Source organism: Pecten maximus, unplaced genomic scaffold (assembly GCF_902652985.1).
Source record: "Pecten maximus unplaced genomic scaffold, xPecMax1.1, whole genome shotgun sequence".
In the NCBI taxonomy this organism is placed as follows: domain Eukaryota; kingdom Metazoa; phylum Mollusca; class Bivalvia; order Pectinida; family Pectinidae; genus Pecten; species Pecten maximus.
The window spans coordinates 22,096-34,520 of record NW_022982974.1 but is presented as its reverse complement, the minus strand read 5'-3'; the positions used below and the strand labels follow the sequence as shown (position 1 = coordinate 34,520).

General features: G+C 39.9%; 1 protein-coding gene across 1 annotated transcript; it reads left to right on the top strand.

Moving 5' to 3' along the window:
• The first annotated feature begins 6,526 nt into the window (after positions 1 to 6,526).
• On the top strand, positions 6,527 to 11,996 carry LOC117321214 (acid ceramidase-like). Its single transcript, XM_033875680.1, has 5 exons — positions 6,527 to 6,578; positions 7,261 to 7,439; positions 9,197 to 9,364; positions 10,064 to 10,120; positions 10,332 to 11,996. Exons 1-5 carry the CDS (start codon positions 6,542 to 6,544, stop codon positions 10,419 to 10,421), a joined length of 531 nt encoding a protein of 176 aa, XP_033731571.1. The 5' UTR covers positions 6,527 to 6,541; the 3' UTR covers positions 10,422 to 11,996.
• The last annotated feature ends 429 nt before the right edge of the window (positions 11,997 to 12,425 follow it).

The following is a 12,425-nucleotide window of genomic DNA, read 5'->3' as shown; positions in this document are numbered from 1 at the left end:
GTAAAGGGGTCGTACTGCTACTGTTGTGCAGGAAAGATCTTTCTCCCCTTCTGTATGGACAGTGTGTCTGTTGAAACCTCTTTTTGTGCGGTAGATCTGTTGTAGTAGTGACAGGAAAGATCTGCGTTTACTGTATGGACGTGTGTTTTTCGACTCTGTATGGGGGGGGTGTAAGATCTGTCTGACTCCTGTATTGCGGTAGATCGTTGACTCTGTAATGGCAGGTGTCTGTCTGCTCTGTTTGCGTGATCGTCTGCTCTGATGCGGGGTTTGTTGTATGTCTCTTTGTCAGTGTAAGACTGTCTGCTCACTTTTTTTACGGTAGACTGTCTGCAGAATGTGGTGTAAGTCGTTCGACTCTGTTGGTGGTGGTCTTTTTCATTTTTTGGTCAGTGTAAGATCGTCTGCTTGTAGTGCAGTGAAGATCTGTCTGATCTTTGTGCCGTTAAGATCTTTCGACTCTCGTTGTGCGTGTGTCTGTCGCTTCGATGGGGCGGGGTTTGTCTGCTCCTGTTGGCAGTGTGGTTTTTTGCCCTGATTCAGTGTAAGCCTTTACTGACTTCTGTTGTTACAGGGTTGTTGCTCTCTGTTTTTCGGTGATTTTTTCTGTTTGTTGGCAAGAAGACTGTCTGCTCCTGATGTGACAGGTTCTGTCTGCTTCTGTTCTGTCGTGTGGCAGTGAAAGTCTTTTCGTTTACGTATTGACGTGTGTCTTTGCTCTTTTGTGCGGGTAGGTCTGTCTTCTCGTGTGCGGTAGTCTTCTGCTTTGTATGGGGGCGTGTAAAGTCTTTTTTCCCTACTGTATGTCAGGTAAGTTCTGTCTCTGAGGTGCAGTGTGTTGTCGTACGTATTCAGGGGCTGTAGCTCGTTTTCCTGTTCTGTCTGTTTCTGTTGTGACGTGTGTCTTCTGACCTTAGTTACGTGAAAGTCGTTCTGCTCTCGTAGTGTCAGTGTAAGATCTGTCGACTTCTGTTTGACTGTTCGTACTGCCATGGGTGCGTTAAGCTGTCTCTCTGTTGTGACGTGTGTTGTCGGACTACTGTTGGGGCGTGTGATCTGTCTGCTCGCTGTTGGCAGTGTAAATCGTACCGCCTCTCGTTTTACAGGTGTTGTCGGCTCTCTGTTGTGCCGGTGTCCGCCACTGTATTGTGACTGAAAGTTGTCTGCCTCTGGATGTGTGCATTGGTTTTTCTGACTACTGTATGCGCGTTGTTGTCTGACTACTGTTGTGCGTTGATCTGTCTACTCGTATGTGCAGGTAAGTCTTTCGCTTCCTGTAGGACAGTGTGTCTGTCTGCTTCTTTTGTGCGTGTAAGTCGTACGCCTGTTGTCAGAGTAGGTCTGTCGCTCTGTTGTGCGTGTAAGTTTTTTTCCTCTCTGTATTGCAGTGTTTAAGATCTGTTTTTCTCTGGTTTGACGTGTAAGTCTGTCCCTACGTAGTGCGTTTTCTGTCTGCCTTGTTTTGCAGTGAAAGTCTGTTGTTTACTTTTGTGCGTGGTTGTGGGGCCGTTGGCGTGTGTCTTCTGCCTATTTTGTGCTGTAGTCGTCTGTCTTTTGGTGTAAGTCTGCTGACTTTTGTTTTTTCGGTAGTCGCTCTGTTATGTTCAGTGTAAGTCTGTCTGCTACTTTGTGCGTGTGTCTTTGCCCTCGTATGAAAAGGTGTCTGTCGCTCCGTAGGGCCGTGGTCTGTCTGACTACGTTTGACGTGTAAGTCTTCGGCTACTTGTGACGTGAAAAGTCTTCGACTCTACTGATGTCGTGGTCTGTCTGACTCTTTTGGTTACTGTTTTTGTCTGAACTCTGTTGTTCCGTGTGTTGTTGTCTGTTTGTTCATGTAAATCGTCTGCTCTGTTGTCGGTGTTGTTCTGATCCGTGTGCGGTGTCTGTCTGCTTCTGTTGGGGACGGTGCGTCGCTCTCGTATGTGCCGTGTTCCCTTCTGACTTCTTTGTGCCCGTGAAAGTCTTTGCTACTGTAGTGCCCGTGTAAGATCGGTCTGCTCTTTGAAGTGTGTCGGTTGACTACTTTTGGGAACCTTTGTGTCGGTTTTATGTGTTTTTCCCGGGGTGATCTGCCCTGACTCCTGTTGTGCCCGGTGAAGATCTTCCCTGACTTTTAGGGGTTGTTCCCCAAGTGTAAGACTTTTCCCCGACCTCTGAAAGGGCCGTTTAAAATCTGTATTGACTACTGTTGTAAACAGTGAAAGGGATCGGGTCTGATACTTTCTGTAAAAGTTTTAAGTTTTTACTGACTCTACTGTTTTTAAGTGAAAGATCTTTTGACTATTTTTTGGGTTACATGTAAATCTGTCTGACTCCTGTAGGGTTAAAAACTTTGAAAATATGCTGCCCTACTGTTTGTTACTTGAATTGGTCTGACTACTGTATGTGCCCCAGGTAAGTTTTTTCGGACCTAAGGTATGTGCATTTGTAAGTCTTTACTGCTTACGGTAGGGGTACCATGTAAATCGTCTGCTTAGGGAAAGGGACAGGAAGACCCTTTGACTTTTATTTGGGTGCCATTTGAAAGATCTGTCTGCTACTGAAATGTGACAGTGAAAGATCTGAAACTGACCCTACTGTATGTAAAGGGGTGATCGGTACTGACTTCTGTATGTAAACAGTGTAAGATCTGGGCTGATACGATGTGACAGTTTTAAGATCTGTTAAAACCTTTTTATTGTGACAGGAAAGATCTGTACTGACAATTGTATGGACAGTGTAAGATCTTTTACGACTCTTGTTTTGGACAGTGTAATATCTATCTGACTTGTTGTCCCTTTTTTAAAATTTTTTCTGAAAAAGTATGTGTTTTTTTAAAAAATTTTTGGGGGGGGAAAAAATTATTGTATATATTTTTTTGGATTTGGGGGGTGGGGGGCCCCTGGGGGGGGGGCTGGGGGGGGGGGCCCTTGGGGGGGGGGGGGGGTTTGGGGGGGGGGTTTGGGGGGGGGGGGGGGGGGGGGGTGGGGGGGGGAACGGGGGGGGGGTTTTTCCTTTCCCCCCCCGGGTCAATTTTGCGGAAACCCTTGGGGCTTCTGGCCCCCCCGGCAAAACCTTTTTAAACCCCCCTTTTGGGTTTTGGGTTTTGGTTAAGGTACGTGTGGTTGTTTTTTCGTCCGGTGTGGTTTTTTTTTATTTTTTACCCGTGGGGTTGTTTTGTCCGGTTGGTTTTTGTGTAAGTGGGGGTTTTTTTGTGGGTGGGTAAGTGTGGTTGTTGTAGTACGTGTGGTTGTTTGTAAGTACAGTGTGGTTGTTTGTAAGTACGGTGTGGTTGTTTGTAAGTACAGTGTGGTTGTTTGTAAGTACGGTGTGGTTGTGTGTAAGTACAGTGTGGTTGTTTGTAAGTACAGTGTGGTTGTTTGTAAGTACGGTGTGGTTGTTTGTAAGTACAGTGTGGTTGTTTGTATTTACAGTGTGGTTGTTTGTAAGTACGGTGTGGTTGTTTGTAAGTACGGTGTGGTTGTTTGTAAGTACGGTGTGGTTGTTTGTAAGTACAGTGTGTTGTTTGTAAGTACAGTGTGGTTGTTTGTAAGTACAGTGTGTTGTTTGTAAGTACGATGTGGTTGTTTGTAAGTACGGTGTGGTTGTTTGTAAGTACAGTGTGGTTGTTTGTAAGTACGGTGTGGTTGTTTGTATAATATAAGTACAGTGTGGTTGTTTGTAAGTACAGTGTGGTTGTTTGTTAGTACAGTGTGGTTGTTTGTAAGAACGGTGTGGTTGTTTGTAAGTACAGTGTGGTTGTTTGTAAGTACGGTGTGGTTGTTTGTAAGTACGGTGTGGTTGTTTGTAAGTACAGTGTGGTTGTTTGTATGTACAGTGTGGTTGTTTGTAAGTACGGTGTGGTTGTTTGTAAGTACAGTGTGGTTGTTTGTAAGTACGGTGTGGTTGTTTGTAAGTACAGTGTGGTTGTTTGTATGTACAGTGTGGTTGTTTGTAAGTACGGTGTGGTTGTTTGTAAGTACAGTGTGGTTGTTTGTAAGTACGGTGTGGTTGTTTGTAAGTACAGTGTGGTTGTTTGTAAGTACAGTGTGGTTGTTTGTAAGTACGATGTGGTTGTTTGTAAGTACAGTGTGGTTGTTTGTAAGTACAGTGTGGTTGTTTGTAAGCACAGTCAGGGAATCCTTAGTAGCGTCAAATTTACACAAGTATTTTATTACCTAACCTGCCAGAAAGGCAAATGAGCTTATGCCGTGGTGCGGCGTTCGTTGTCCGTCTGTCCGGCCGGTGTCAAATTTTTAGCCCACCATCATCAGATGGTGGGCTATTCAAATCGCCCTGCGTCCGTGGTCCGTCCGTCCCTCCGTCCCTCCGTCCGTAAACAATTCTTGTTATCGCTATTTCTGAGAAATTGCTGATGGGATCTTTCTCAAATTTCATATGTAGGTTCCCCTTGGTGCCTAGTTGTGCATATTGCATTTTGGGACCGCTCGGAAAACAACATGGCCGACAGGCAGCCATCTTGGATTTTGACAATTGAAGTTTGTTATCTCTATTTCTGAGAAAGTATTGAAGGGATCTTTCTCAAATTTCATATGTAGGTTCCTATTGGTGCCTAGATATGCATATTGCATTTTGGGACCGATCAGAAAACAACATGGCCGACAGGCAGCCATCTTGGATTTTGACAATTGGAGTTTGTTATCGCTATTTCTGAGGAAGTACTGAAGGGATCTTTCTCAAATTTCATATGTAGGTTTCCTTTGGTGCCTAGTTATGCATATTTCATTTTGGGACCAATCAGAAAACAACATGGCCGACAGGCAGCCATCTTGGATTTTGACAATTGGAGTTTGTTAACGCTATTTCTGAGGAAGTACTGAAGGGATCTTTCTCAAATTTTATATGTAGGTTCCTTTTGGTGCCTAATTATGCATATTGCATTTTGGGACCAATCGGAAAACAAAATGGCCGACAGGCAGCCATCTTGGATTTTGACAATTGAAGTTTGTTATCGCTATTTCTGTGAAAGTACTGAAGGGATCTTTCTTAAATTTCATATGCAGGTTCCTCTTTGTGCCTGGTTATGCATATTGCATTTTGAGACTAATCAGAAAACAACATGGCTGACAGGCAGCCATCTTGGATTCTGACAATTAAAGTTTGTTATCGCTATTTCTGTGAAAGTAATGAAGGGATCTTTCTGAAATTTCATATGCAGGTTCCCCTCAGTTCCTAGTTATGCATATTGCATTTTGAGACCAATCGGAAAACAACATGGCCAACAGGCAGCCATCTTGGATTTTGACAATTGAAATTTGTTATCGCTTTTTCTGTGAAAGAACTGAAGGGATCTTTCTCAAATTTCATATGTAGGTTCCCCTTGATGCCTACTTATGCATATTGCATTTTGAGACCAATAGGAAAACAACATTGCTGACAGGCAGCCATCTTGGATTTTGACAATTAAAATTTGTTATTGTTATTTCTCAGAAAGTCATGAAGGGATCTTTCTGAAATTTCATATGCAGGTTCCCCTCATTGCCTAGTTATGCATATTGCATTTTGAGACCAATCAGAAAACAACATGGCCAACAGGCAGCCATCTTGGATTTTGACAATTGAAGTTTGTTATCGCTATTTCTCAGAAATTAATGAAGGGATCTTTCTAAAATTTCATATGCATGTTCCCGTCGGTGCCTAGTTATGCATATTGCATTTTGAGACTAATCAGAAAACAACATGGCCGACAGGCAGCCATTTCGGATTTTGACAATTGAAGTTTGTTATCGCTATTTCTGTGAAAGTACTGAAGGGATCTTTTTCAAATTTCATATGTAGGTTCCCCTCAGTGCCTAGTTTTGCATATTGGGACCAATACGAAAACAACATGGCCGACAGACAGCCATTATAGCTAAATCTTAAATTCTGTATATAGGTTCCCCTTGTTTGAAAAGTACTAGAGGGCTGTTTCTGATTTTTCACAGATAAGTAAGACTTAGAGGAAGGGAAAAGTAGGGAAAAGATCAATCTGACATGGAACCTATAAAGATCATTCAATGGTGGGCGCCAAGATCCCTCTGGGATCTCTTGTTATTTTTCCTTTTAACAACTTCTTCTCAATAACCAAGAGGCTCAGTGACTTGATGTTGGGCCTGTAGCATGCTGGGGTGAAGGGCTACCAAATTTGTTCAAATGAATGAGGTCACATTGGTCAAATAGGCTAAAAACTTCAAACAATTTCTTCTCAATAACCAAGAGGCCTAGGGACTTGTTTACCATTGCATTATTGTTATTTGTTTTTTTACAACTCTATAGTATCTAGATTAACAAGGTTATGTTTGTAAGTTTCAAATAAAACTGTTCATATCATGCTTACATGATTGTTTTGAACATTTTCAGCACAGTTTTTAATGGTAGTGGCAAAAAATAAAGTATAAGTACTCTGTATAACTAAAGTTATTTAAATGTGTTTTACCCTTGCTGTTTGATGTCTATTAATATGAAACTGTTAATAGAATTAATGGGAAAGGATCCTTAGATTGATTTTGAAAAGAAATTCAAGATTTTGTCCTTTTTTTTTCAGAAATTATTTACACTTACTATGAATGAGAGATTCAATAAAGATGGTGGCTACATAGGTAAGTATATACATAGTTTTAATCCACCTGTCAGTCAGTCATTTGGTCAGACCGTCCCATTTATTTTGATCCCCTGTCAGTCTGTCATTTGGTCAGACCGTCCCTGTTTGTTTTAATCCCCCTGTCAGTCATTTGGTCAGACCGTCCCTGTTTATTTTAATCCCCTGTCAGTCAGTCATTTGGTCAGACCACCCCTGTTTCAACACAATATCTTGAGTTATAAGTATTGGACTGATCCCTGTTAGACTTCAATGCTTTTTCACAGAAAGTTATTGCTTGGGATTGCTTTTAAGGTCCTAAGGTCAAAAGCCGAGGTCACTCTTACTGAAAATAGATATTTGGTTTCTGCCCATTATTTTAAGTTCTGTGTGAAATATTTCTCTCAGGCTTAATCCCTTGCTTGCTTTATTGGTCCTGACATTAGATCTTTTTGGCCAGTTTCACTAAGACTTCTTCCTGTACTTCCAAAATTTTAAAAATTGCTAGCTAGGATTTGCTTGACTGCCTGATGACCTAGTGATATCTATTACAGGACTGGTGGTATATTGTGTCTGTCTGATGACCTAGTGATATCTATTACAGGACCAATGGTATATTGTGACTGTGTGATGACCTAGTGATATCTATTACAGGACTGATGGTATATTGTGACTGTCTGATGACCTAGTGATATCTATTACAGGACTGATGGAGTGGATCCTTGGAGAACGTACGGGGCAATGGATGGGCTTCCTGACAAGACAAGTAATGGAGTCAGCCTCAGGCTTTCTGGAGGCAAAAGTAATGTTGTCAAATAAAGAGATGCTGGCCCCAGCCTATTTCATACTTGGTGGCAATAAAACCTCAGGACTTTATCAACAGGTATCAATATTTAATTACAAATACTAGATTCGTAACACATCGTGGGGCACTTTCTGACAGTATACTAGTAACTATTGATGCCGGTCAGTTAGATAACCATTACTACCCCCAGGTAGTCCTCTATCAGTCAGACAGGAGGGGGAGGGGAGGACTATGGTTTTTCTCTCCATCTGTTTTGTATACTATGTATGTATGAAACACCAAAGATTGTTTCCACTCTAGAGGGATTTTGATTAGACTTAACCCAATAATGAAGGACCATAATTTTTGGACAAGTTTGAGTTTTGCAGTTGTTGTGTCAAGGACAATGTCAATTAAAGTGAATTTTTTTTATAGAAAATTCTTGTCAACAGTCTAACGGTATCATTCTTTGAGAGATTTTGATAAAACTTCACAAATTTACAAATTTTAAGGATCATTCGGACAATTTTGAGTGTAAGGTTGGGTTAAGGTTAAGTCATCATTTCTAAACAAATCCCTTGTCAGTGTACTAGCAGCTTCATTTCTAATCCGAAGGTTTCTGATGTTTTGTCAGCCATTTTAAAATCTGATATTGGCTAACTAACATTAGCTGCATTATTTATTTTAATGTGAATCAGATGATTAAAGTCTCACAGGAAACTATTTTCCGCATGAAGATTACCTTGGGTCATGTGAGATCTGGCCAGGTCATGTGAGCCCTGTCAATACCAAATATGGCCATGAAATGTCTGAGACTAGAAGTTGGATCATAGAATGAGTAGAATGACATATATGTTGACATGTAAACATGTACCTGTATGGTCAAGTATGTTAAAAATGACCAATACTTCCATATATGTGTGTTTTCTATCCACAGGAAGGTATTGAATAGATAAAAACATACACTTAATGCCGACCTGAAGGTGGGTCAGCTTTTCCCCTCGTTTTCACTATGGTAGGAGTTCTGATGTTAGTCAGCCATCAGATTTTCGAAAGGCCAATAAAACTTTAGAAATCTTTGGAATACTTTATTCCTTGAGGGGTTTTTATCAACTTCAGGCAATGATAAAGGACCATGATAATTTGGACAGGTTTGAACTATAAAACTGTTGGGTAAAAGTCAACGTGATGGTTACTATTTTTAGAAAATCCTTTGCCAGCTCTATAGCAGCTTCATCCCTTGAAGGATTTTGATAAAACTTCAGACAATGATAAAGGACCATAACTTCTAGGAAAAGTTTGAATTTCAATGCTGTTGGGTCAAGGTCATCGTTACTACTTTTAGGAAAACCTTGTCAATGCTCTAACGTCTTCATTCCTTGAGGGATTTTCATCAAACTTCACCCAATTATATATTAGCACCAATATATATCAGACAAGGTGGTCGGATGCAGGTCAAAGTCACTGTTACTTTTTTAACTTTTTTAGAAAATCTTTTTCAGGGCTCTAGTGGAGTCTTTGAGGCATTTTCATCAAACTATGAAGACTCTTATTTAGGATCATAATATCTATAAAATATGAGTGTTAAGGTTGTTGGGTCAAGGTCACCATTTCAATTTTAAGTTAGCGCCCTAGGGCTTCATTCCTTAAGGATTTGGATCAAATTTCAAACATGTGCAAATGACCATAATAGCTAGGAGGGGCCGCAAGAGGGACATGTGTTGCTTTTGCAATACTCAGTATGTTTGATTTCTATTATTTTTTTAGCTTTGTCCCGCTATGAACTTGGCTGTAACTTGTCAACTCCATACCTGTAGTTGTATTAAACTGCCATAATTTCTGTCCTTGATTATTAGGGATGTGTCATCACACGGGCACGGGAATTTGTAGTAGATGTGTGGGACATGGAGAGTGCTAATGGCTGGTACATACTGGAGACCAATTATGACCACTGGTCAGCGCCACTTTTCCTTGACGATAGGCGTACACCTGCTCACCACTGTATGGGCAATATGACACAGCAGGTACTGGTCAATACACTTAGTAGTCAATAAAGATACATGTTACTGTACTACTGATTCTACCAGTTTTATTGAGTTATGTCCCTTTGTATGTAGGCAGAACCTTTTTGATTTTGCATCTTTTTATCTAAATTAAGTGTTTGTGGTAGAATGTAAATCAGAGTAGACTGATTCTACCAGTTTTATTCAGTTATGTCCCTTTGTATGTAGGCAGAACCTTTTTGATTGTTTGTGGTAGAATGTAAATCAGAGTAGACTGATTCTACCAGTTTTATTCAGTTATGTCCCTTTGTATGTAGGCAGAACCTTTTTGATTGTTTGTGGTAGAATGTAAATCAGAGTAGTCTGATTCTATCAGTTTTATTCAGTTATGTCCCTTTGTCTGTAGACCAAATCTTTTTGATTTTGCATCTTTTTATCTAAATTAAGTGTTTGGGGTGGAATGTAAATCAGAGTAGACTGATCTGAGGAGCATGGATATTTATTAGTCAGCTGCCTGACAACAGTTCTATAACTGTTCTAGATTAAATTTTATATCAATGTAATTAAATGACCACCATAACATGTGGATTGCCTGGTACGTTTGATTGGTGGTTTTAGCATGATAAACATTATTCAGACACTATAATTGGGGGCTTTGTAGGCAGATTTCAAATTAGAATATTTTGATTTTTGGTGAAGGGGTTAAATGTTTTGTTTTAGGGTGTATCAATAAAAGGACTTCACAACGTTTTATCGTCCAGGCCAGTCCTCAATAAGGTATGTACTATATAAATTACATAATTACAATGTATACCTTATTCTCAAATCCGGAGATTTTATTTCTCTCCTGTTGTCACCTATTGATCCCCAGACATCTAAGTTTGAAGCTTTTATATGAGTTACAAATCAGAGTAAAATGTTAACATTGATGTGGTAGGATTGTGTTATGTCTGATTTAAAGTGTTAAAACTATTGCTCTACATTTCAGCTAACCACATATACAGCTCTGATGCAGGTAGACAGCGGCCATCTTGAAGTCTGGCTTCAGTACTGTCCTGACCCATGTATTCCATGGTAACTGTCCAGACCCATGTATTCCATGGTAACTGTCCAGACCCATGTACTCCATGGTAACTGTCCAGACCCATGTATCCCATGGTAACTGTCCAGACCCATGTACTCCATGGTAACTGTCCAGACCCATGTATCCCATGGTAACTGTCCAGACCCATGTACTCCATGGTAACTGTCCAGACCCATGTACTCCATGGTAACTGTACATGTCCATTGTAGTATCCAGGATAATGTTGACAGACTTTTGTATCCAGCAGAATACCAACTTACCAGTGATTGATAATTACCTTACCATACATCTCGAACTATAGCTTTTCAAAGCAGTGCTGTGATCTCATTTATATGATATATCCATTCCATCAATACTTGATATTCCTTCTCTATGTGCCTAGTGTGATCCCTGGGATGTATGGATGTGTGGATGTGTTACTGCAGATTCTGGTTATTTAAACAATAGCATTGTCTTGATACCATCAGGCACATGTTGTCATATCTTGTCACTGTGGTCACTATATGACTATATAATGACCACGGTTCTATTACATTCATCAACATTTAGCAATTTATTCTATTTTTCATCTTTTTTTCACATTTTTTTAATGGCAAAACCATATACAGATACAAAGAGATGACTGTTTGAATTTTGTAAGCAATTGTACAAGTCCTAGAATTTGTTAGCAATTGTACAAGTCCTGGAATTTGTCAGCATAGAATTTGTTAGCAATTGTACAAGTCCTAGAATTTGTTAGCAATTGTACAAGTCCTGGAATTTGTCAGCAATTGTACAAGTCCTAGAATTTGTCAGCAATTGTACAAGTCCTAGAATTTGTCAGTAATTGTAAAAGTCCTAGAATTTGTCAGCAATTGTACAAGTCCTAGAATTTGTCAGCAATTGTACAAGTCCTAGAATTTGTCAGCAATTGTACAAGTCCTAGAATTTGTCAGCATAGAATTTGTCAGCAATTGTACAAGTCCTAGAATTTGTCAGTAATTGTAAAAGTCCTAGAATTTGTCAGCAATTGTACAAGTCCTAGAATTTGTCAGCAATTGTACAAGTCCTAGAATTTGTCAGCAATTGTACAAGTCCTACAGGACTAATTGGAGAGAGTTATTGAACAGTATTTGAATAGCAGAATTGTCTTGATTCTAACTGCAGGCAGGAGAGTGACATACAGGAGATTTAGATAGTGATTACAGACAACAATGAGATGCTTTAGCTTGGCATGTTGACATTTAATGCACATAAAAATGTAATACGCTTTAGCTATTTGATACATTGTGAAAATGGTATGCATGGTTTCAGAATGAATGATATGACGTATTCTTATTGTTTCTTAGTGAAATAGACAAAGCAGTGCAGTACAATGCAATATATAGGCTGTGGGAACACTCATTTGTTATATTGTATGTAAATCAAGCGCTTAGTAAGTAATTATAAACTGATGTTTTAATTTACTTGAGTCCTCTCTATGATTTATTCTGTTTAGACTTTTATACACTATGTATCACTTACTCAAGAAAATAAAATCCATTGTTTTTTTCTGATGTGTGTTTTACACACATTGAGGTGACAAAGCTACCAAATCTTATTACTTACTTACTTTACTTATGACTCTGGTTCCTCTCGGGAACAAAGGACTGCAACAGCACTCCTCCAATAGACACGGTTTTGAGAGACCCTCTTCAGTTCGGCCCCTGTCATACAGGCTGCCTTCATTTCAGCTTCGGTGCTCCTTTGCAGAGTCTGCCTGGGTCTGCCAACTTTCCTTCTTCCTTGGTGGTTCCAGTCCAATGCCTTCGGAGTGACGTTTGCTGGTGCTTTACACATTATGGCCAATCCACCGCCATTTTCCCTGTTTAGTTTTATTTGAAAGGTCCTCATTAGAGATGACCTCTGGTCACCCTATCAAATCATATTACAGGTCTGTAATTTACCAAAAGGATAACAATACACGATAAAAAGCAAGTCAAATTAACAGTTAACTGAAATTGAAATTCAGAATCAGAT

Coding starts and splice junctions, on each gene's coding strand:
- LOC117321214 (XM_033875680.1), top strand. CDS start 6,542: ATGAATGAGAGATTCAATAAAGATGGTGGCTACATAG. Junction 7,440..9,196: donor CCTCAGGACTTTATCAACAG/GTATCAATATTT, acceptor CTTGATTATTAG/GGATGTGTCATCACACGGGC. Junction 10,121..10,331: donor CCAGGCCAGTCCTCAATAAG/GTATGTACTATA, acceptor TCTACATTTCAG/CTAACCACATATACAGCTCT.